Here is a 25,572-nt window from a genome sequence, read left to right on the forward strand (position 1 = left end):
TAGACCAGATATTGAAATTGATGTAAAGTTCTTGTAAATTAAATGAATAGTAGTATCAATTCTATTTAATGGAATCCTACCTGGAAGATATCTCTTGGAGCATTTTATCTAGTCAGATGCCTTCATTTTTAAGTATCCACGTTCCTCCTTGCTTTTAATTTTGCTATTTATTTCTAGAGAAAACAAGGATCTCATTGTAGTGTTTGTTACTTGATCATTTGACTGTCTTTGCTAAGGGTCCTGAAAGCCCCTATTCATTTCAATCATTCCAGAAGGAAATACGTAGTATTTACAGGGAGTGAGACATGCAGTAGGGTGTCCTGAATTGTTGGTAGTTGTCATATTTATTTGACTTCTTCCCCAGTCTGACACAGTTGGGGTCACCATGAGTCATAAGTGACTCAGTGGTAACAAGTAACAACAATGACGTATGATGTTGTTGGCATTTTCATATGGTTATTTGCCATTCATATATCTTCTTTAATGACATTTTTGTCAGAGTTTTACCATATTTTCTAATTGTGTTGCTTGTTTTCTTATTACTGAGTTCAAAGGTTCTCTGTATATTCTGCATAAAAATTCTTTATCAGACATGTTTTGCAAATATTTTTCTCCCAAGTCGGTGGCTTGTCTTTTCTTCATTCTCTTACTGGTACTTTTTGAAGAGCAGACTTTTTCTTTTTAATGAAAGTCATCTTTTTAAAAAAAAAAAGGGTTGTGTTTTTGGTATTTTATCTAAAAAGTTATCACTAAGCCCAAGGTCATCTAGATTTTTCTATTGTGTCATCTTCGGGATGTTGTATCATTTTTCATCTTACATTTAGATCTGTGATCCATTTTGGCTTAGTTTTTTTAAGCTCTGTGTCAAGATTTTTTTCCCCTCTCATGTAGACTAATAGATATTCCATCACTGTTTATTGAAAAGATTATCCTTTCTCCATTGACTTCTCTTCATTCCTTTGTCCATGATCCATTAATTATATTTGTCTGGATCTGTTTCAGGATTGCACAACCAGCTTCATCTAATAGTTAGGCTTCAAAGGCCAGGTTATTAAGCAAATATCAGTGAAAATTAAAGATGGCCACACCAGATCACAATATGGAAAGTCACTCTTTTATTGCCTTAACTGCCAATGCAGAAAGAACCATGACCCATCCTGTGACGCATAACTGTATTATTACATCCTTCTGAGGAGCAGCTGGTGGATTCAAACTGAATACTCTTGGGGTTGCAGTACAGCTTCTTACCACTAGGCCACCAGAGTTCCCTAAATATTTGCAGAATGACATTAATAATAATATAGCAGGCTGCTCCTGCTTTTAAACTTATTGCTTCGAATTCATTCAGTTTAACATGGAGAATGATACAGGTTGGAAGGCAGGAATATGCATATTTTAAAAAATTCAGCAGCAACTGTAGTCATTTTCAATAGACTTCTGTCACCCCTGTCCTCACAATACTGAGGATTACACTCTCTACACACCTCATATCTCAGCAGTTGTTACTCTTTAAACATACATTATTAATGTGAGAAATACTAACTTATGTTTTACTATTGTCATAAATACAGAATGTCAGATAACAGATAGTCTGTGAGGAAGAGATGTAGAGGTTCCACAGCTCTGAGGGCCCTTTCATCAGCACCACTGTCATGACCACTCTTAACTCTCTAGTAAGTCTTGAAGTTGGGTGGAGTCAGGGTTCTAACTCCACTCTTCTTCAGTATGGTATTGGCTGGTCTGTAATGTTTACCTTCCCATATAAACTTTGGAACCAATTGTTCTTGTTGTGTTTTTTTTTTAAAGCAGCAGAATAACATGCTGGGCTTGCTGTTGACTTTTTCATCACCCTCTTTTACTCTTTCTCTGAGTCTTGGTCATCCAATCTTCCTTGTAGTATTTACTTAGATATTCTTCTGCTGTTAGACACCTAGCAATTCCTTGGAAATGTCCACAAACTTTTAACAGAATACCTTTCCTCTGGAGCTATATATATTTCATCATTCTTGCTTCTGGATGTCTGTGTGGGGGCTGAAAAGTGTTTTGAAGGACAATCAAAATCTGCATAGAAAGCACTCTTAGACTTTCTACTATTGGGATCCATCCCTTCCTCATCTGCGCTGTTACAGAGAATTGAGCTCTGACTATGCACACACACATGCAACACTAAGAATATCAACCTTCAAGACACCATCGCCTGTCATTCATTGCATATATATTTTTTTTTAATTTTATGTTGGTTTGCTCACAAAGTTTGTGTACGTTGTGTCTCACACTATTCTTAACTCATACTGTGTTTCATATAATCATTCTCATGCATTAAGTAGACATACACATTACCAAAATGTGCCATTTAGGGGTAAGAAATAATGTTAACTTTGTGTCGTTAATGATACTTCTGTTTTCCCAAGCACACACTTTGTTTTCGTTTTTCGTGCTGCCTGACCTAGAAAAGTCACAAAGTAAATATACTTATGCAAATAAAGTGATGAAGACCCAAAGCTTTGGAATTGGAAAGATTCTGTTAGCTTCATATCCCAACCCACCCTCTTCCTTAAGCATTTTGTTAGGTTTGGAAGTAATAAGTCTTGGAAATAATTTACTTTTGTAAGAGTAAAATGAAGACCATGAGGTTCTAATAAATGATAATATGGTGCCTGACAGAAAAGAGACACATTAAATATTTGCAGAATGAAAAAGTATTATAGCAGGTTCCTGGTTTAAAATTTGTTTCTTCCTATTCATTCAATTTCATATGGAGAATGATACAAATTAGAAGCCATTGTTGTGTGTCTTCTGTCCTCAGATCTGTCCAACAGATCCATCCTGACCCTCCAGGGGTCTTCAGAGGCAGTAAATTGCACAAAAGGAGATTGGCCATCCCTCTCCTGTGGAGTAGCAGGTGGGCTCAAACCGTGAGCCTTTAAGATTGCAGTCTGCCTTCTTTCCACTAGTCCACTGGAACTCGCTAAATATCAAAATGTCAGCATTCATAATAACATAACAGGCTCTTGCTTTTAAATGTGTTGCTTCCTGTTTATTCAGTTTAGCATGGAGAGTGATACAAATTGGAAGTCAGGCACATGAATATTTTTAAACATCCAATTGCAACTATAGTCGTATTAAATATAAGAGGAGTAATGACTTCTGTCAACCTTTTTCTCACAGTGCTCGTTTTCCCTTTCATTACTTGGTGGTGTTGCCATTAAGTGAAACATTTTTTCTTATCCATATTTTAGCTCATGTTTCCTGCTCTAGGATGAGGCTTGTAATCAAATTGATTCGTCCTCTATAAAGTTCTGCTCTGAGAACACCATAGCTGCCGTTTGCTACTCTTTGTTATCTTTCTCCTTGATCTGGCTACAGAAACACTTGGAGATTTTTCTTTGTCTGCCATTCAACAAGGTGCGTTAAATGACGCATCCAAGCCTGTGATTCTTGCTTGTGGCTTTGAACTCTTTGGCATAAGTATTTCATGAGTGTCTTGGCTGGTATACACCGCCTACAAGTGGCTTTTCAGTTGAAGTTCATGTTTCTTTTCATGGCTGGAGAGGCATCCATGCCTCCTGATATTCTTCGTGGTGGCGGAGTATTTACTTACCCAACATTGATTTGGCTTTTCTTCTCTTGCAAGGAAGTTGGGGCCTATTTGAAACAGACAAATTTACCTTTAAAGTCTGTTCTTTTAATGTGGAACCAAAGTTTTCTGCTATTGAATGCACTTAGAAAATTTTGAGCCAAAAGTGAGGGCCGGGCAGGAAAAAAATACATGGTGAACCTGAGTATGTTACTGTGTCAGATAATAACAACTCAAAAAATAAATACTGAGAATATGCCACTTTGACAGAAGAATCCTTTTGAATTCTCCCAGTGGGAAAAATTTTAGGCAATTTGAGCATCAGGGTAAATAGAGATCATAATAGATTACAACCCACTGAATAAAATATTTCAAATCCGTTCATATGTTTATAAATGATTGAATAAATAACCTTTGGAGAAGGGAAAGCCAGTCCCCACACAGAAACAACATTTGTGAATATAAAGGGTGGGGGCTTGCAAGTCATCAGTGTTAGAAAAATCATCAATGAGTTCCAAGAGCTAATGTGTGAAAGTCGAATGAAGAACAGCGTATTGATAGAATCACCAATTATCTCCTCTCCAGAATACCTTTTTCTCATTTTAAGATCATTATTAGTAACCTTATGGTGGAGAAGCCTGGAGACATTACCCTAATTTGGAGAATAAGATCAACTCTTTCAATTTTAGGGTAAATATACATCATAAGCTTCCTGTTTTGATGCTCTGAGAAGATACAGTATTGTAACTATGATGATCGTGCCCAAAATGTGTCTGTCACCTGAATGTAATCATGAGAAAAATAGGAGACAGACCTCATTTCTAAGAAATTACTAGTTTGTTCACTTCACGCTGTCAAATCAGAGAAAGGAAAAGGCAGAGAAAGTATGTCAGAGGAAAGGCTGGATGCGGGTGGGGAAGTAGCAGTTCAAATAGACATGACAGCTAAATGTGGGCTTTGAATCTCGATGCAATCTTGGATAGAGGACCAAAAATTTATCTATAATGGACTTTATCTGGTCATTTGCCAGCATTTGAAAATGAACTGTGGATTAGATAATCGTATTAGTATGAAATCTTCTGGTTTTAATAATTGTACTATGATTATGTAAGAGAATGATCTTATTCTTAGAAAATACTTACTGAAGAATTTAGTGGCCGAGGGGAATATTGTCTCACATTTACTCCCAAATAATTTAGAAAACAAATGTGTATCTTTGTGGACCCTCAAAGAGAGAAAAAAACATGTGCACTGGTGGAGTAAAATGTAAATAATTGGTTACTCTGGGTAAAGGAAATAATAGAACAGGTATTAGATCTATGATAGCGTGATTTGCCAGTCTTTCTTTGGCTGTGTGTGCCATGAATCTCTATAAGAAGAGGATTGTAAGTAATGCCATAACTAGCACTTTAAAAGAAAATAACCAGTTGTAAAGTTAGTTCCAGTTGAGTTGCAGCTAAGTCCTTGGCAACCCATGTCTGTCAGAACAGAGGCGCTGCGTAGGATTTCCATTGGCTGGTTTTTCTCAAGTGGATCACCATGCTTTCCTTCTGTGGTTTATCTGGAAAGATTCAAACCATCAACCTTGCAAATGAGTAACTAAACAAGTATCTAAACAAGTCAGTATCCAAGAACAACAAATATCATCACATTGAGTCACATTATTAAAAAATAAACACATTTTAAAAAGGCTGAAAGAGGCTTGTAGAGAGACAGGGAAATGGGACGAAGTACTCAAAATCCTTGGTAGCCACATAAACAGCAGCCAAGGGCATTTCTGGAAATCCCTCAACCAGCCCTCCCTTAAAAGGTCAAGTTAAAAAAAAATTTAAATTTTTTTTTTTTTAAAAAAAAGGTCAAGTTCAAGCTCACCCAGCCCACCATCCTATCTGCTTATTTACTCTCACATTTAAAATAGCTTAGACGTTAACATGATGCAGTAGACCGCAACTTGGAGAAATGGCAAAGATAATTGATATTTCAGACAGGTGCTACTGTTCTCTATAGGAGATGATTTATTATCCAGATGGGTGGAGCTGTGGCTCAAAGGCGTTTTCCGAAAATGCATTTCCTCACCCAGTTGTAAATGAAAATGCCCTTGAAGAGGACTTGATCTTGTTCAGCTGATGCATTAAACAATGCTGCCCCTGCTCAGGGAGGGGCTGACGGCAAAAGCCTAACAAGAACCTGCTTTTAAAGGTCCAAGTTTTAAAAGAAAAGCAAGTGTAACTGTCTGAATGAATATACTTGTGTGGAGTTTCTTTCCTGGGTTAATAGTGTTGTACCCAAATCAATTCATCCAGAATTAAACGGTTTTAATCTGGACTTCATTAGATGAATTTTTCTTCGCATAAACTCATGATGTCTAAAGCTGTCCAAACCTAGAGGCAATACATTTGTAAGAAACTGTCAGACTGAGGAGAGACTTCTCATCTAAGGAAAAAGAATGCTCTGTAAGAAAGAACATCTCCCAAAGAATCTGCTCATCATTTCTGACTTCTGACCTCACAGGATTCTGATTTTCTTAGAAAGTATTCTGATTTGGGCCCCTTAACTTCACCTTTCATAGAAAATAGATTTATCTTGTTGGTTAATTAAGTCAGCTCAAGTCTGTTTTCCTTTGACCTGTAGTTCATCTAGTTACACTGATTTAGCTTTTCCCCCTGAGAATTGTTCAATGTTTACTCTCCAAACTCCCTCCTGGGCGTGGTTGCTATTTCTATTACAGTAGATAGCATCATGCCCTTTGCAAAAGTGCAAAAACAAGCCCTGGAGGAGGACTACTGTTCCAGGGGATGGAGCCTGCTACAAGGAGGAGGGTCACTCCAGAAGATTCGGTAGCATCCCCTTGTAAGCGAGAAATTTTAAATTGTCTGCCAAATGTTACCATTAAACCTGATGTCCATGATATTCTTTTGAGCTCTACCTGAGGTCTGCTCTGTGGTTACACTGACTCGTTTGTTCCCTAATTCCATTCCATCAAGTGTAGAAGGTTTATTTTATACATGAGATAACTGATGCTAAGAAAATAGCTTACCTGAAATCTCCTGTTTCGGTGAGTGACGAAGCTACAGTGGAGTCCAGCTCTGTGATTTCTCAGATTTCTCTTAAAGGATATTCTGCGGTCTGTTTTAGTTCTCTGAATTGTTAAATACCAGAGAGTGTTCCAGCAATAAAATTGTATAATGGTATTGATGTATCTGATCTGCACTTCCAGACCTAGTCCTCGGGGAGTTACACCACTAACCCCAAGGCCACGCCTCTCTGGCTCCTCAGACTAAAGATGAGCTGTCTCCTGTTTACAGCCTCAGAAACCTCTCGGCTCAGCAGCAATGAGTTGGAGGTTTTGAGGCGAATATAAAAGTGACACTCTTCTATAAAGATTGGCAGCAGAGCTCCTACAATCCAGACTCGTCTCTGATGTTTAGTGAGCTCTGGCGGTCCAGTCAGTAGGAAATTGCGATCCTAACCCACAGGCCATGTCTCTCTCTGGGTTCAAATCCACCAACCACTCCATGGGAGAAAAATGGGCCATCTCCTGCTCTGCAACTTACAGCCTCGAAAGCCTATTGGAGGGTCACCCAGGAGTTGATTCAGACCCAATGGCAATGAATTTTGAGTTCTCCACTGTTCAGTCTTAGACAAAGTAACATCAGTTTCCTGAAGCACCATTTATTTTCTGTTAAGAGAATGAAGTGTGTGTTTGGGGGCAGGGGGAAGTATTTAATTTAAGTTAGCGTTAAGCAAATTGTGAAATGCAAAGCATTATTACTGTCATTACCATAATATTTCTTTGTGAGTAGATAGAAATTATGCTGTTTAGGCTCTTTCTCAGAGCTACTGACAGACTACTTCAAATTCTCCCTACTAGTGTGGGGAGTGTTTGTAAAGATGTGCTCATTTAAGTTTGTGTAATGCTTGAGAATAGTGTTGAATATACCATGGACTGACTGCTAGGAGAACAAACAGGTTTGTTCTGGAGAGGGTGAAGCCAGGCTGCTCCTTGGAGAGCGACATCATCTTTGGGAGAGTAGGGGGACGGTGCAGGAGAGGAAGACCCTCGATGAGATGGATTGATTCTGTGACTGGAGTGGTGAGAATGAATGTGTTTGAGACAGCGAGGTTGGCACAGGATAGAACGGCGTTTAGGGCTCTTGTACAGAGGGTCGCTATGAGTCACAAGCGACTCGATGACACATAACAACAACAAACAACAGTTGTAATATGTGGACCACATCTCACTTTGCACTTCTAGGAGTTATTTATTGGATGTTAGCTTCTAAATAAGGACGTTTCCTAATGACCTTGGGTTTAGTGATAACTCACTCACTCACAAAGAGTGAGTACTCTTTGCTGGGCAGTTGGAGCTGACTTAGAGATGACCCTTCAGGAGGGTTTTGGAGGCGGTCTATCCCATGGGAGGAGAATACCCATCTTTCTCCGTTGGACCCTACAGACTATGTCGGTCTAAGTACTCTCTCTTTGGGAATGAGACTAGTGCTATTTAATGTGGACAATTCATATTTTATCGTTGCTCTTTGCCACCAAGTCTGAACTGACTTATAGCTGACCTTCCAGTGGGTTTTCAGAGGCAGTAAATCGCAAGAGAGGAGATTGCCCATCCTTCTCCCTTGGAGCAACTGTTGGATTCAAACCATGTGCCTTTTGTATTGCAGCCCAGTTTCTTACCATTAGGCCACTACATGGCATTTTTTATTATGTGATAAAATGTGTATTATTTTAAAGTCCCTTAAGGTCAAAATGACATGATGTCTGGGGTTTGCTCTAAAATACTCCAGAGAAAAGTCCAAATGGATGAACAAAGTTAGTGAAATCTTACTGAGAACCTAAGTTCCCTGGGCCATATTCTCTATGTTCAAGTGAGTATGAAAATTTTCTTAATACACTTTGTCAATTATTTCTTTTACAGATGCAGATTTTCTTCTACAATCCAGACGACTTTGACAGCTTCCAGACTGCAATTTCTGAAAACAGGATCATTGGAGCCATGGCCATATTTTTTCAAGTAAGTTGAAAGTGGGCTGAAGCACTTCAGCCGAAGAGTTCTCCGAGTCTCTTTATTTTAATTCACCGATTTGTTCCATGTTTAATGAATGCATCTGTTTTCTTGTTCGCACCTGTCTAAATGAAAGATATTTCATATTGTCTAATGTGTGATTTAAAATGTAAATAAGTATGTTTAGAAACATAATGAAAAGTTTTGCATGAATTATTCTGATTTTATTGCTACTTGACTGGTGCACAGATTGAAGAACACATTTATCATCTAAGTAACTTCGCTGCTGAAGCGTTTTTGAACAGGTTCCTTCAGCATATTAAGAGGCTGATGGGGGGAAAAATGTAAAAAGGTGGTTTTCTTTGGAGCAACTTTAAAATTTGACATTACTTGTGAGCAGATTAATAAATAGCATCAGTCACTTCTCTAAAGAGACCCTTCTGCTTCCCTCCCAGAAATCCCCATGGTAACTAAAGTTTTTATTGAGACCATTTCCAAGCCTTTTATGAACTCCCATCCTTTCTTTGTTTCTCTTAATGCATTGATAGCGGTGAGTGTTCATAGCTCTTGGGTGATTCCATACACAGCAGCCCATCTTTGTAGCCTTCCATAGATAGTGGCTGCTTACTGTCTAATAAATCAAGCCATGTAGAGCAGGCCTGATTAGAGGGCCTTGACCGGACAACTTAGAGACCTTGTACACTGAAGAATGGAAGGAAGAACCCTGAGCATAGGTTTGTGACTCAGTCCTAAAATTTGCCTGCAGACTACTACAGGTGTTCCTTTCATCATCAGGAAGCTCGGTGGAACATGAAAGACATGGGAGCCTTTTCCAGTCTAAGTGTTTAACATCTGCCTTTTTTGAAAAGCCTCTTTGTTATTGAGATGGAGCCATTTTTGTTTGGAGTGCTGATTTCAATGCCCTTTTAATGAATGGCAGATGAGCCACAATTATCTCCCTCTTAAATGTCCTCTTGCATCTCACTTTTTCCTTGGATACTGGCTCAAATGGGAGGTTCATCAGGGAGGAATTTTGAAAAGCCCAATATTCTTTTCAAATGTTAGACCTGATAAGGGTTATCAGCATTGCCTGTAGGTTTTCCACTGTGAATCGTGACCAGTTAGCAAATCATGAAATTGTTTTGTTAAGTCCTGATCAGCATTTTTAAAAAAATAAGAGCTGTAATAACGTAGAATTAGAAATTAGATATGCTTGGACTGTATTGTACACAGGGCAGGTAAAATTGTTTTACAACCTCAGTTTTAGTTGTTTATATGCAAAAATACACGCTGACTGTGTACTAGGCATATAAAGTGTGTTTCTCCTGTGGGTTGGGGTCAAATGTGTTGGAAGCTGCAGGTTTCTTCTGTGTCTTGGACTGATTTCTTCCTTGTCTCCCACTCATCTCTTCTTCTCCTTGACTGCTTTCTGAACCTCAGGACAGCAGAGCATCGAAAACCAAATGCACTGGAGTAAAAAAGTTTTACTTGTCTACTTAACAACTGCATAATGGTGATCCGATTACTAAGACTTTCTGATCTGTGTCCTTATCTGTGAAATGTGTCCTTATGAGTTTCCACATCATCACAACTATAGGCGGGAATTAAATGAAGTCCTCAGGATCGTTGCTGAGGGCAACATTAGTGATGCCTTGTTAGAATATTACTTTTCATACAGGAGACCCACATAGAACACCCGGCCAGAGTAATCCCATGCTGTGGAGATTTATTTGTTTTGGTGCCAGAAAGGTTTCAATGGAGCTAACAGATTGAAAGAAGCATACTAAAATGAAAGGGTTGGCAATCTACTTCAAAAAAATTTTACGAATGAAAACCTTGTGGATCATGGAGCACAAGCTCATCATGAAGTTTGTGCAGGACCAGAAAGTGTTTTCTTCTTCTCTGAAGTGGGGTTGCCATAAATCAGGGTCATCCTGATTCAGCTCACAGCAACCGTTCTTGTTACCCAGTAGACACTTGCTGAATGCCCATTAATCCACACTTGTGTCTGTCCACCTCTGTTTCTCGAGGGTGGGGAACCTGTGCTGTAGGCATGTCCTTTGTAGGAGCAGACATCTTGTCCGGGCATTGCCCAGTTGGCACAGGGCCATAGACCCCTTTTGACCTTAAAACATTGGTTAGTTTACCTTTGGCAATGCTGGAGTCCCTTACACTGCTATTCCAAACTCCAGCTGCTTAATCCCATGTTTCCTCCTCTTGTCCACTTGGCGTGGTGCTTTTTATGCCGCTAACACTCTGCTCCTGTACCCTCCTTCAGTCTTCTATCCCCTCTGTCATGCCAACCAATCGGCAGCCTAATCATGTGCTCCGAACAGGGGGAAAAAAGCCTCTAAAAATGTGTTTATGTGCACTGGAAGACCCTGGTTCACAGCATGCTCTACCCAAATGCCTTTTCTTTTTCCAGATCTATAAACTCTTATTAAATATAGGACCAATTAGAGGTGCCGGCAAGCAAGACACATTGGCGAGCAACCCAACAAAATGTCTCAGTGTGAAATCTAGGTTTTGACTTTTCAAAGCATTTCTGGGACAAAACAACAAGTTCATACACAAAGAAATTTAACATGTATTTTCATCTGTTGAGTCTTTGTCTACGTTTTGGCTTGCTCTCCTGTAGACACAAAATAGAGGATGGGTAATATAAAATACAACAGAATTGTATCTGGGTAGCAGCTGTGTTGAGCTGTTTCTTTTGTTTCCTTGTAAATCCACACGGTATATTTATACATGTGACTTTGTGCTGTAGAGTGGGGAGTATTATTGTTACTTTAACTTGACTATCTAGAATTAGAAGCGCCTATTTTGTTATTTTTGTATTTTGAATGTTCCTGTAAGAATGTTGGATTTGGGAGTTTGAATTTCTCCCCAGAACATTCAGAGAAATCATAGTGCATAAGAAATTACCAAATTCGAATTTGACATTTCAGTATTCAAGGACTATTTATCATCTCTTTAGTGCCAATTCTATATCAGGAATAGTATTATTTGCTACGTTAAAAAAGAAATAAACACAGTCTACACCCACCGCCTGGAGTCTCATTGTCCCAGTCCCGTGTGATAATGGCTGGAGAGAGGCAAATAGAGAAATCCTACTGCTTCTAAAAAGACGGCTCCGGCAGAATGCTCTTCAGATCTCATACTCTGCATCCAAAATGCTATGGAATGGAATTGTGGTGTGTCCATCCGCAAATATGTATCAACTTGGCTAGCTGACTATTTCTTAGGTAATTTTTCACCAGTGTGTGATCTTATACAATTTTTAAATGTGTTCTAACATCTTAACCTCCAATGGTGTTGGTAAGGCACAGTTGTTTTTGTGTAGCATCAAGTGAGAACTGACTCATAGATGACCCTCCAGCAGATTTTCAGAGGCAGGAAATTGCACAGGAGGAGATTTCCTGTCTTTATCACATGGAGCACCTGGCAGATTAGAACTGCATGACTTTGGGTTGGCAGCACTACTTCTTATCACTCCTCACCTGGAGCTCCTGAGCTCAAAATTAAAGGCAGTTATTTTCAAGAGAGTTCTGGTTGCACTGTGGTGAGGAGTTGCACTGCCAACCCAGAGGTACCTTGTTTGAGTTTCTCCAAGGGAGAAAGATGGGCAGTCTTCTCCTGTGAGAATTAGAGCCTCTGAAAATCCACTGCAGGGTCAGATATTAGTACATCCCAACTCCACCACCTAACAGTGTTCAAAGGGCAGGAGACAATATCTAGGATCAGGTTGTATTTTGAGTCAATCTCTTTTGAGATAAAGAGAGTAAACAGGTGAGCAGAGAGCAGAGGGCCAAGAAGGAAGGACTTAGAGCCAAATGTGTCCTTCGGTCCTAAGGAACCTGGACAGGAACCTTCTAGACCAAGGAGAGGTTGATTCCAAGACACAGGAGCTTTCTCAAAAGAATGGTGAGCCCAAAGGAGACAAGGACCTTTCCCCAAAGCTGGGAGTGGGGGGTGGGGAGAGGGCAATGGAGCATGCAGGAGAGTGTGCCTTCCTCCAGAACTGATGACTTAACTTCAGACTTCTAGTCTCCTAAGATGTAAGTGAAGAAATGTCTTTTTATTGAATCCATCCACTTGTTTTACTTCTACGATAACAGCAGCAGATAACAAAGACAGGTGGATACTCTCATCAGGAGGCAGTTCTCTAATTATGGTCTGGATGTGTCAACACGTGTACACCTAGTTTGGTTGACTTGCAGTCATATTCCATAGATCCAATAATTTTATTACATCGTTGTCTATTTTTTCTTGTCTCAGCTTCTCTTACCACATTTATCTCTTTCTCATGAATTCTGGTATTCTTGCTGTCTTTGCTGCAGTTAGAAATGATAAAATTAGTGATCTTTCTGAAATAACGACAGACATAAGAGACCACATGGAAGACAAAGAGTCATTCATATGTTGACCTGGATGAGGGTTGGCCTGGCTCACGGGCTGCTTTGTTAAATTTGCATAGTGTCCTTGGTTCTGTCATGGTATTCAAAATGGAAGATTTTACATAAAAACCACTGTGGATACATCTGGGGAGCATCCACATAGCTTTAATCAATAGACAGTGAGGTGGGTAAAGGCATACATCCCATTCCCCCACTCTATCCAGTCTCCTTCATGCATTCATGGCAGTGTAACCTTAAGACCTTGCTTCTTGGCTCTTGATATCTCTGAACAGCAGCTGGCATCTTTTGGTTGAGTATCTTTTCTGAGGAGTGCTTATGTCTATGAAAATTCCAAAGTTTGAAAGAGGGTGATCTCCCCTGTATAAGCACCAATGAAAGAAGGACCATCGCCATGGAATAAAGATAGTGAGCAGAGCAATTGCATGTGGCTGTGCACATTTGGTCTCCTCAGCTCTAGAAGGAGCATTCACCTCACAGCCATTGGGGGTGGAACATGTATTACAATTCCCAACACATAGTCAGGAGTATGTCTAAAAAACCTCTGCTTCATACAGAGAACCTATGAACTGTCAGCCTGCTGCTAAGAGTAGAAGAAAGATAAGACAGAGAAGTTTTACTTTACAGGATTTTCAAGAAATTTAAAATAATTGATAAGGGATGCAAGAAAATTTATTGTTAAACCACTACGGAGAGTACACTAAATGTTTAAGCAGGTAAAAGAATTAAAATGACGCCTTTTTTGTTTTGTTAAAGTTGGCTCTTCTTTTGGTCTGATTTGAATTCCTGTACAATTTTTAAATATAAAAAAGAATTCAAATACTTTTGAACATATTTTAGTATTTTGATAACACTTCACCCTGATGACCTGTTTAACCATAAATATGAATGCTCAGGTTTACTTAAAAATGGAAATGACCGTAGCATGATAAGGGAGTTTGTGGGAAGAACCTTTTAAAATAATTCCCAAAACTTTTGGGGTTTTTTCTGACTTAAGTTGATAAAGGGTACTTAATTTTCAGAATCCTCTTATGCTAACACTTCTTTACTCTAAGGATCTCCTGCCATCATCCTCTTAATTGGGTTTCAATTCGATTTTTTTTCAGGTGTGCTTCTTTACTGATTCTAATCTATCACTGTCTTTGATTTTTTTACCAAGGATGAAAATTGGTTAACTTCTACCCAATTGACTGAAAAGACACTGTTGTTCATAAACAGTTGATTTCATCTCATAGTTTTGAGTGCTGTTGTTGTTGTGTACCATTGAGTCAGAATTGACCCATAGCCGACCCTCCAGCGAGTTTTCAGAGGTTGTTTAATCACACCAGAGGAAATTGCCCATCCTTCTCCCTTGGAACAGCTGCTGGATTCGAACTACTTGCCCTTGCGATCACAGCAGAGTCTCTCACCACTAAGCCACCAGCGCTCCACATACTTTGATTATAATGAGTTTTATTTTGCATTTTGTTTCTCATATGAAGCTTTGAATTTACAATGGAGAGGAGGCATCACATTCATTTTAACACTCATATGCCATGGCCATTTGAGTTCTTAAATTTTACCCATATTTCTTCAATGTCATTGACTTTTACAGTTATTAATACATGATTTTCTAAATCCCTACATTTAAAAATTTTTCTCACAATTTTTTTTTATATATATACACAAATCATCTTACCCTGTGAGTGCAATCCCTTAAGAATCTACATTAGACCCAAATACATATCTGGGACTATTTCTCATTCACTTAAAAAGAAATAAAATAATTAAGAAATGAGTAAATTACATCTTTATTTTCTTCTAAATTGGGTTTTTTGTGACAACCTGCCTCCAGCAGCTCTGTCGGTATTTCCTGCATTTGCTCTTTGGCAGGACCCCGTCCACAATGAGAGCTGACCCCCTTCTACAAGAACTACATATTTCTACTTCGCTTTCTTCCCAGAGCCTGCTTGGAATCATTTGATTTCCCTCTGTGGTTTATACTTTAGTTCTCTGCCCCCTTTTCATTTCTCCCCTTATTTCATGGTTGAAAGGAGACTTCCAAACTCAAACGTTTTGGAAGTTGCTAACCCATTCTTTATATCATGTCGGAGCTCCAGACTTGTTAATTATTTTGCTCCATCTGGAGAGGCTTGGTAATTAAATGAAATGGCAGCACCTGGGATTATTTAGAGGCCTTTAGAAGGCAGCCGTTGGTCTTGGTGACTCACCCATCCAAGGCTGGCTGGAAAGCCCTTCTCTTCTTTTCTCCCCTGCCCTGTAATCCCCCCACAGCAAAGGTGGATGTGATTCGCCTTTATTTACCCCCATAACTCTTTCAAGAGCTCCATCTTGTTTACGTCTCTTCACTAACTCACTTCTGTCCATCTTTACAGCCTCCATTGCAGACTGACAGACTTGACTTACTCTTCATAACCTTTCTTGCAAGAGGCTAGCACTGCGGCTTGCTTGTGCAAGTAACTACTCCAGTGAAGTCAGTGGCAGCCCTAGGTAGGAGGGTAGAGCCTTGATGACACAGTGGTTTAGCTAAGTGAAAGGTCAGGTGTTCGAACTCACCAGCAAATTCTTAGGAGGAAGATGTGCTGTGGAGTCAGATGCAACCCAGCCAGAGCTGACCCTCCAGCGGGTTTCCACAGGCAGGAATTCACACAGGAAGAGAGTGTCCGTCCTTCTCTGGTGGAGCAGCTGGTGGATTCAAACTGCCTGCCTTTATGTTGACAGCATAATTCCTTACCAGGAGACAACTACAGTTCTCCGTACTTGAGGAACTGTGAGTTCTAATGGATTTGACAATGGACTGAGGAAGGAGGGTTTGGTACAATGAATGGGAGGAGCAACCTAATAACCTATCGTCTAAGGAAACAGACACTGAGTAGTAAGATCTGAGACTATCGGAATATAAATCCTTCTGGATGGAAGTCTTTGTCTTGCTCCTTTGTTTGCATCCCTCTCTCTCTCACCTTCCCTACTCCTCACTTCGGAGTCTAGCCTTTAATTGTTGCTCAGTACTTAATGTAGAGTAAGGTTGAGGTAAGGGAAATGATGTGGGTTTTGGTAAAATGTACATCTCAGTAACTGTGTAGAACTAAGCTAAAGATGGTAGTTACAGCAGAAGCATCTTGCAGCAGGCCCATCAAATGCCATGCAATCTTTGCTGACCATTGACCATGAACTTGTGAGTCAGCTGATGTCTTGAGGATAACTCCTGACTTGGTACTTCACTGGTTTTCGTTTGGGTGTTTTGTTTTTTTGAAGAGGAAGGGATGCTTTTGTTTTGTTTTGTTTTGTTTTTGTTTTTTTGAAGAGGAAGAGGATGCTTTTTCATCGTTGCTGTACCAAACCATAGCCTCCTGCTGTCACTGAGACAGTTCTCCTTTGGATTTCCATGGCTGCGGGCAGATACAGGAAGAGACCACTGATCTTTATTCCACAGCGTAGTTGTTAGATTGAAACCACTGACCTTTGGATTAACAGCCCAACATGTAGCTCACTGCACATCAGGATGCCTTGAAAAAATGAGGCAGAGAAACCCAACTCAATGCTATAGAGTTGGAACCAGCTCTGTAAATTGCATTTGAAAATAGGAGCAGCTTTTGCAGCAGCTGGGCGATTCATCTCTGAGTTAGCACCACAACTCCCTAAAACTCACCAGAGCTCCCTGTCATTGCTATACAGAAGCTCAACGACTCATTGCCATCGAATTGGAAGAGACTCATCGCTGAACCGCCAGTGGGTTTTCAGAGGCTGTAAATTGCACAGGAGGAGTTTGCTCACCTTTCTCTCTCAGAGCCATGGATTTGAACCTCCTACCTTTTGAGTTGGCAGCACAGCTTTACCCCTACTATTAATTGCATTTTCCAGCAATTCTTTGAACAGCAGGTCTGAGCCGTGTCCTATCTTGAGCTGTCCTTATCATCGCCAATATACTTGATCCCATGGTTAGAGCCTCTGTGCCTGTCCATCTCATTGAGGGTCTTCCTCTCTTTCACTGACCCTCTACCTTTCCAAACATGGATTCCTTTTCCAAGGAATAGCTATAGATAGGTATGGCTAAAATTCTTCCATTACTAAGTACTCCATTAGGATAGAAAAAAAAGAATTTTATCTATCTACCAAATCCTCAAACCACCCCTTCTTCTCATATCCCCCAGATTCAATGGTGTTAGGGAGCTCTGGTGACCTAGTGGCAAGAAGCTGCACTGCAATCCCAGATGTACGCGGTTCAAATCCACCAAATGCTCTGCTGGAGAAGGAGGGCTGGTATCCTCCTGTACAAGTCAGAGCTGATTTGACAGTATACACACACACATGCACACAAAATAATAAAATAAAAAAATGTAAAATAAAAAATCAGTGGTGTTTTGGTTTCAAAAATATGTAAATGTGTACACCACAGTGTGGTGGTAGGTTGTTGAAAACTTCCTCCTGAATACTACTTTTTTTTTCAGGATTATTGCAGTAAACTAATAAGATTCTTAATGTATTCCTTTCCACTGACTGCTGTTTGAAGATCCTCCATCTCACATTTTCCACTTCCTTGCTTTTATCCAGCTATAAGTTCAATTCTCTCACTACATTACCTGGCAGTGCAATTTCAGAATGTTTTGGGTTGATTAAGAAGATTTTTTTTATACACACACAAAAATTAAAATACATATGTTCCAATTAAACTATTTTAACAGCTAATTGATTTGATAGGACTTAGCATTAAGTGAAGGCCAGAGCCATTCTCAATGTTCAGATGCAATTTTGGAATGGAATTTTGGATGTACAACATTGAATTTATGGCCTATCAGATGTTTTTAGTGCAGCTCCTGTCTGCAAATGGCCTGTAATTCAAATTTCCTCTTAGTGGACATTACAGAAGACTATTTAATTATTGGCCAAGCATTACATAATTAAGAGACTTTGAGTTCTTTGAATGTGACCATGTGAAAATCTTCTTTAATTAAATCATTGTACTTCAAGGACAGTTACCAAGAACTCTCCTTTCCCCCCCCCCCTCATCAATGAATGAGAGTTTGAAAACTATTTTATCCTTTGTTTCTATTTTAAGTCATTTTGTTGTTGTTTTGTTGTGTGCTGATCATTTGGAAACAACTCACAGCTGATCCTCCAGCAGGCTTTAAGAATCTGTAAATCACAGGGGAGGAGATTGTCCATCTTTCTCCATCAGAACAGCTAGTTGATTTGAACAGTCTATCTTTGGATTGGCAGAGCATCTCCTTACCTACTAGGTCACTAGAGCTCCCTATATGAGTTGTAGAATCTGATTATCATGTACTCAGAGAAGATCTGTGGAACTCTGTTGTGATTTCCTCCCCCTGCCTCCCACACTGTAATGACAGACAAGAGACCTCCTTCCCTTTAAACATCTCTCAGGGTTTCCTATCAGGGTTTACTGGTTGACCATGGCCACGTATCTGTTTGGAATCTTCCAGGTCAAGAATTCCTGTTTTCTGATGCCCGGGCCAGTTGTCTAATTTTTCCTGGCTTTGTTCTCCTTGGAGTGCCATCCACTTTGTTGCCTTAACTGATTAGCCTTCTTAGGAGAATGCCACATATCATGCTCATTACATCGCAAATCCACTTATGTTGCTCCCTCTTTGCCTCCCAACCCTAACTCCTGCTGGAAAGAAAAAAATGCTGCTCAGTGGAATATGTATAACAGTGGTCATTTTCTGGAGCAATCCAGTTCAGAAGTCGTTCAGAAATACTACTAGCTGATGTAACAGACTTTTTTTTTAATTAAAGGCTCCAGTATATTAATAATGTATATAAATATCTGTCCTCTCACACATTTTCATGAGAGAACATAAGCATTTCTGGTGTAGAAGAGGAATAAATGCATCACTGAGAAAATGGTTTGTTCAACTTTTTATTTCAAGGAGCACCTGTTTGGGGTTTTCTCCCTGCCTCCTTCTCCCACTTCCACCGCTTTACACCCAGCCGGATTAAAGTGCACTGGATCTGATTTGCCCTCCAGGAGGAGGAGTCCACAGTTGGTTGTGCTGCTTGCTAACCCAAAGGCAGCACCTCTCTGGCAGTTCAAATCCACCAGCTGCCATGAGAAAGATGGGGAATCTCCTCCCATGCAGTTTATAGCATCTGGAAGGAAACCCGTGAGAGATTCTGCTGTGAGGCAGTTCCCAGACGACAGCAATAAGCTTGAGGTTTTGTTTAAGTGGAATAGGTTATTGTTGTTTTTTATGTGCCATCAACTCATCTTCGATTCTCAGCCAACTCGTCAACAATGGCTCTGAACTTTGTGCTATCTTAAGCTAACCATCTTTATCTCTGCATTTAACCCCATTGACATAGTCACTGTGCTATCTTAAGCTAACCATCTTTATCTCTGCATTTAACCCCATTGACATAGTCACTGTGTCAGTCCAGCTCCTCTGGGGTCTTCCTCTCTTTTGCTGCCCCTCCACCGTTCTAAGCAGGTGTCCTTCTTAAAGGACTGGACCTTCATGACAACATGCCCAAAGTGTGTGTGAGTTTGAAAATCTCTCCTTCCAAGGAGCAACCTTGTTTTAACCTCTGCAGGAGAGACCTCTCTCTTCTCTTGGCAGTTCATGTTATCTTCCTCTGTGGTATGTGCAGTGCTTTTCAATGCACTCCAACTCAAAGGCAGACAGATTTTTTTTGTCTTTCACCTTTAGTCATTGTCCTGCTTTCAGGTATATTAGCAAACTCTTGAGAAAATCATGGGCTGGATCAGGCACACCTTAGTCTCTAGATGGACATCGTTGCTCATTAGTACTGTGGCGATATTGACAGCAGCTTTCCCCAGTGCAGCTCATCTTTTGATTTCCTGACTACACCCTTAGGACTAGCAGTCAGGTTATAGATACCCAAAACCGAACACATTGTCTTCTGAGTTAGTACTGACTTAGGACCCTCCATCAGTTTTCCAAGGCTGCACATCTTAACGGGAGGGAAATTGCCTCGTATTTCTCCTGCAGATCAGCTAGTGGGTTTGAACTGCTGATCTTTTTTGGTTGGCAGACCACGCTTAACCCCACTGTACCACCAGGGCTTCTTGGAATGTACGAGTACTAATTACTAAAAGGTGAAATTTATTGAACATCTTGTGTAAAATGCTAACAAGAAGATGAAAATTGCACAGTATCATATTTCATCATCACTGGCACACACCCCAAGGTAGTTAAAACTATCTCAAATTACAAAAGTGGATAGATGTAGAGACTTTTCAAAGTGTATTACCCAAGATTACAAATAATGGGACCAGTATTTCAACACCAATATTGTGCAGAAAACCATGTTAATATCCACAGTGTATCGTCTGTGTGTGATGAACTATGCCACCATCAATAGTACATCTTCTGTGCATGGAGAGCCAGATCCAAAGCAAATTGCTGGTTCTTTTGTCTGTCTTGTTTTGGGTTGTTTGCTTTTTTTTGAGTTTGTTGTTTGATTTGGTGTGGAATTTTTTTTTGTCCCCTGAATAGGATAGAGAAAGATTTGCATAGAATTGGTGTCAGTGTTTTTATGTGTATATAGGGGCTTTGGGACCTCTGCTAATTTTGCTAGGGTCTGAAAAGTTATTTTATTATAACTTAAAATTGTATTCTTATGCCTTTGTTCTTCTGGCCCCACAGTTAGAAACCTTTGATCCTATTCTAAATTCTCTTGGGCCCTATGACTGTAATTATTTTATGGATGTGCTGACAGCTTTTTTCTTTCACTTCCTCCCTTTTGTTAAAAGGCTATAAAAAGTCTTCAAGGAATGGTGTGGATAGATAAGGATAGTGTGTGTAAACAGGTAAGGAATTGAACATTTATTAACTTATTTTTTTTAAGTGGTTCTCAGGGTAGGAGAGGGTAATTTTTGTCCCACATAGTACACACGGCCAGAACTAAAGATTTATTTTTTCTTGTAATAACTTGGTCAAAGCTGCTAACAGGCATCTAACAGGTGAAGGCTAAGGATGCTGCAGGTAAATATCTTATAAGGTGCAGGACACCTCCTTCAACCCATCCCACACTCATCCAGCCCAAAATGTCAGTGTCAAGGTTTTATGGCTAGTAACGAGGTGATTGAAGAGACTACAATGGTCTAATCCCTATTGATGGGGCAGAGAAGTCTCTTTGGTTTATTTTGTGGGCTGATCTGCATAGAATAACTAATAAATCCAAGTGAAGCATAACGTGTCATAATCCTTGAAGCCACTATGTCTCTTGGCCTCTTAGAGTCTGCTTGGCCGCTTTACCTTAGAGAGCCCACGTGAATACTGGCTTCCAGGTGCTGCAGTAAGTGTAGAAAGCATGCACTAATGTATGGAATATTTGGTTAAGTGGAAGAAAAGTAAACAGCCTGGGCAGATGCCTTTGAACTCCAAAGGTGAGCGCCGGTTTGAAAAATTCAAAGAAGATCAATGCATCTGCCTCGTGGGGCTCGCAGAGAAGCCCCCTCCACCAGTCGTAGCACTCACTACACCTCTCCCATGGCGTATGGACGTGTTTGTCCCAGGGCAGGATTTAAAGCCTTTGATGCTAGTTTATTTTAAAGTTTGTTCTGGTGTCTTTTGAAACCTTTTTACTACCTAGCTAGCTAAGCATTGCCTCCAGAGAATTATTAACTTCTCTAATGATATGAAAGAAGCCCTGATGGCATGATCTGTGGGGAGCCACACTGCCGACCCCAAGGCCATACACCTGTCTGTGGTGGTTCAGATCCGTGAGTGACTCTTCGGGGGAGAGATGGGCAGTCTGCTCAACTCATGCGATTTACAGCGAAGGAAACCCAATAGAGGGTCAACTGTGAGTCATTTCCAACTCAGCAGCAGTGAGCGGAGCTGTTATGTCTGAATCTCTAAAACTACTCACCTAGCAATTCTGCTGCGTAACGTTGCTCATACAGGCAGCATCCTCCATTGCTCTTTGCTTCTGTGCATAGGGTTTACATACAAAGTACCATCTGTTTTCTCTGACCATATCTTAATGTTCATAATGTCTGAACCTATCTGGAGCTTAGAGCTTTGTGTTTCCCAGTTTGATTCCAAAAGATGCTTCCCAGCTACTTGACCCACACTCCCAATGTAGATGTCACATAGTCCACAAAATACATATTTTAAAACATACCCATTTTGGACCTCTGGTGGCCTAGTGGCAAGAAGCTGCACTGCAATCTCGAAGGCAAGCGGTTCGAATCCACCAGATACTTCTCTAGAGAAGGAGGGGAAATCTCCTCCTGTGCCAGTTGGAACTGATTCGACAGCACACAACAAACAAATGAAATTTAAAAATAAATAATACCCATTCTACACAGATCTTTTCAAATTAGATGAAAATCCATTCAACCATTTTTTTCTTTAAAAAATAATTTTAATGAGCATTTACAGAGATTTTCGATTTCCATTCATTCATTGCTGCACTTCTCTACCACCCCAGACCCCCCCCTCAGTTCGCTCCTCTCTTTCAAAAGTAAAAGAAACACTCCTTCCCTGGTACACAATCCCCCCACCCCTCCCACCGCCCCAAGTGCATTCCACTATGCAACCTTAATTGTGGACTCTTGTGATAACCATAATACCCTATCATACATCACTTCTAAATTATTCACTCCCTCATCTGTTTCAGTGCAGTATACACAATTTATCCAGTTTTTCTCAGTCTTACCCCATTTTTACATGATATAACAAACTTTGGCTTGCTTACTTTGAATATACCATCGGTAACAGTCACTAGAAAGCGATCATATTTGATAGAAAGCCTAATTCTCTATCAAGTGGAGTCTGACTCCCAGTGACTCTCCATTGGTTTTCTGAGGCTGTAAATCTGTATGGCAAGAGACTGTCCAGCTTTCTGCTGCTGAGCAACAGGTGGATTTGACTCATGGACCTTTCAGTGAGCAGCCCAACATATAATACATCTACGCAGCCGGGGATACATTGACACAGAAGAATCACTCACGTCAGCCATCATTAATTTGGGGCAGGATTGGACAGTATTTTATCCTTGCACATCAAGTCACCACAAGGCAGATAGATCCAAATATATGGCAACCAGGAACAGTAAGAAATGGCAGAGAAGAAAGAAATGGAACTTTAACTCGCCTGTGTGTTTTCATGATTGTCACAGTATCCTCCTTTTTCTGTATAACCTTGATCTTGATAGCACTGTTTTGCCAACTGGTGTGTTTTCTCAAGAGTGCAACTCCTGTGGTTTGTGAGGGATTAGGAGACAGAATTTACTGGGAGTTTTTCCATTAAAGAAATACCTTTTCTTTCCTACCGTTTCCTACCTACTGAAAGCAGGTAAACACCTATGTAAAAGAAAGTATATATTACTTTATGTATGTATATATAAAGATATAGTAAAAGGTACAGAGTTGGAGCTCACATCATTTATTTTGATTGTGCAGGTGTCTTTGAGTAAATTATTAACATTGAATCCTCCTGTTTTGAGTTTCTTATAAACTGTGAAACATACCTGTGTACTGACACACCTGAACACAGTTTTATAGCAGATTCTGTTTTCCTTAGCCCTTTGTGTTTTTTGAATATGTATTCAGTTATATGACTTTTAAAACATTCCTAGATGGCTGTATATAAAATGATACAATAGAGCTAACTCATTAAGATCTTGCTGATTTGGAATTTGGATTTGTTAAAATTTGAGCTAATGATAGACTTATTTCTTAATTTTAAGAAAACGTTAGTTAGGCACATTGATAAATTACCAGCAAAATTGGGGAGGGGGAATTCTTAATCTGTGTGTGTTGTACTGATATTACCAAGCCTTTTAGGTGTTTGGGATCAATCCTTTAATTATTAACAGAAGACTCTTATATGTTCATATAAATGAGACTTAGTGAGAAGTAATCCTAAAATCACTCTACTAGTGGGTTTTTTTTTTCCTTACTGTATATCATGATATTAAAGTATTTGTCTGTTAAAAAATACCCAGTTCAGACTCTCTAATAATTAGTTTGGTGGATTCTCTATCTGAATTGCTGTGGCCTTACTCGACTTTTTGCCAGAATTGTTTTCCCTGGTAGCTTGGCGCCCTTGAACACCATTCTAATGAGGTTTCAGTGAATGATTTCTATTTTTAGACAAGCTCCAATGGTGGCTGCCAGGCACAAGTTCTGGGGTTTTGTGACTGAAACGATTATAGGTTTTAGCACCAGATGCCTCAGAAATGCTAACAACAAGCATAGAGCCAATTCCTAAACTTAGTCAGGAAAGGAAATTCATTTTGGCCTCACATCTGTACTTGGTAGCCTAACAACACCCGCCCCCTTCTTTCTGTTTTAGTAGCACTTAGTTTAAAGCTTTATCTCTTACACTTCCTCAATCTTTTCTATTTCCAAGGTGAAACGTGTCCTCATTCCTACCAAAACAGTCCAGGCAGGTAAAGTCCAAGTGGTTTAGAAAGAGACTTCCTATGTCCCAGTTCTATCTGAACAACAATAATAATAAGTGATATTTATGGACTCTGGTCAGGTGTGAGGCCCTGTGCCAGTCTGCTAAGTATTCTACACATGTTGTCCCATTTAATGCTCCCAACAGTCCTCTGAGAAGGAGATGCTGACTCGGGAACCTTTTCCAGATGCTAAGAGTCACCTTTAATTACAGAAATCAGTGTCTGGGAACGCATTTGGAAAGGCTGGAGGGGTTTGGAGTGCGAAGTTCCTCGCTGAAATTCCGACTTGTCACTTCCCAGCTTATTCCCTTGGATAACTCTGGTTAACCCCTCTCTGCCTTAAGATCTGTGTCCATGAGATCGAAATGTGGACCTGATTGGTCTACGGGGACGCTCCCAGGAGATACTTTACATAAAATGCTGTGCAAGAGTACAACTATCGTTCTCTCCTCATCGGAATCAATACAAAAATAAAGAAGCCAGATGGAAGAAGTTAGTTTACAGGTCTCTGTGTCTCCACAGAACTAAACCTTTTCCAGCTTAGCACCAGAAGAGCTGGATGGATGGTGACCTTTCTGATTAAGACCATAATAGAGAAATCCAAGGAGAACATGTACCAGGACTCAAATTTAAGAATTTTTTAAAGAAAATTCCTGGCTTAAAGGGATGATTGTTGTTTGTCTTTGAGTTGGAACTGACCTATAGGTGCCCCTCCAGCCAGTATTCAGAAGTAGTAAATCAGGAGGAGGAGAATGGCTATCCTCCCATGGAGCAGCTTGTGGATTTGAACTGCGTGCTTTGGGGATTGTCACACAACTTCTTAACTCTAGGCCATCAGATCTCTCTTAAAGGAAAGGACGATTAGAAAGCAGGTGTATGACAATAGCTTAGAGACAGACAAGCATCATAAAAGGAACTGAGGGGACATGTGAATGAATGAAAGCCAAGCTCTTTGTGAACCCTCAGTAAAATTTTAAAAAAGAAATTGGTAAACAAAAAAAAGTTCAGACTTGCTGCCTTGAATGAGATTAGAGGACTCCCTATTACCTAAACCAAAACAACCCTGAGCTTATCTTTATGCAAAATAATAGATTGGCTCATAAAATGAGGAATATTGCCCATCAGGACTGTATGTCTCTTAAAAATTTATCTGTGCGCCAAGCACTCCC

The 25,572-nt window shown here is 40.0% G+C and overlaps 1 protein-coding gene across 2 annotated transcripts in view; it reads left to right on the forward strand.

The window, feature by feature from the left end:
- The window catches only part of PTPRG (protein tyrosine phosphatase, receptor type, G), a 924,714-nt gene that overhangs the window by 641,644 nt on the left and 257,498 nt on the right, over positions 1-25,572 (forward strand). For both annotated transcript variants that reach the window (XM_006893832.1, XM_006893833.1), the window contains exon 5: positions 8,508-8,603. In XM_006893832.1, coding sequence (XP_006893894.1) covers positions 8,508-8,603 — 96 coding nt within the window. The remainder of the gene's footprint in view (positions 1-8,507; positions 8,604-25,572) is intronic.

Source organism: Elephantulus edwardii, unplaced genomic scaffold (genome assembly GCF_000299155.1).
Source record: "Elephantulus edwardii isolate Elephantulus edwardi_28Jun2011 unplaced genomic scaffold, EleEdw1.0 scaffold00132, whole genome shotgun sequence".
NCBI lineage: Eukaryota > Metazoa > Chordata > Mammalia > Macroscelidea > Macroscelididae > Elephantulus > Elephantulus edwardii.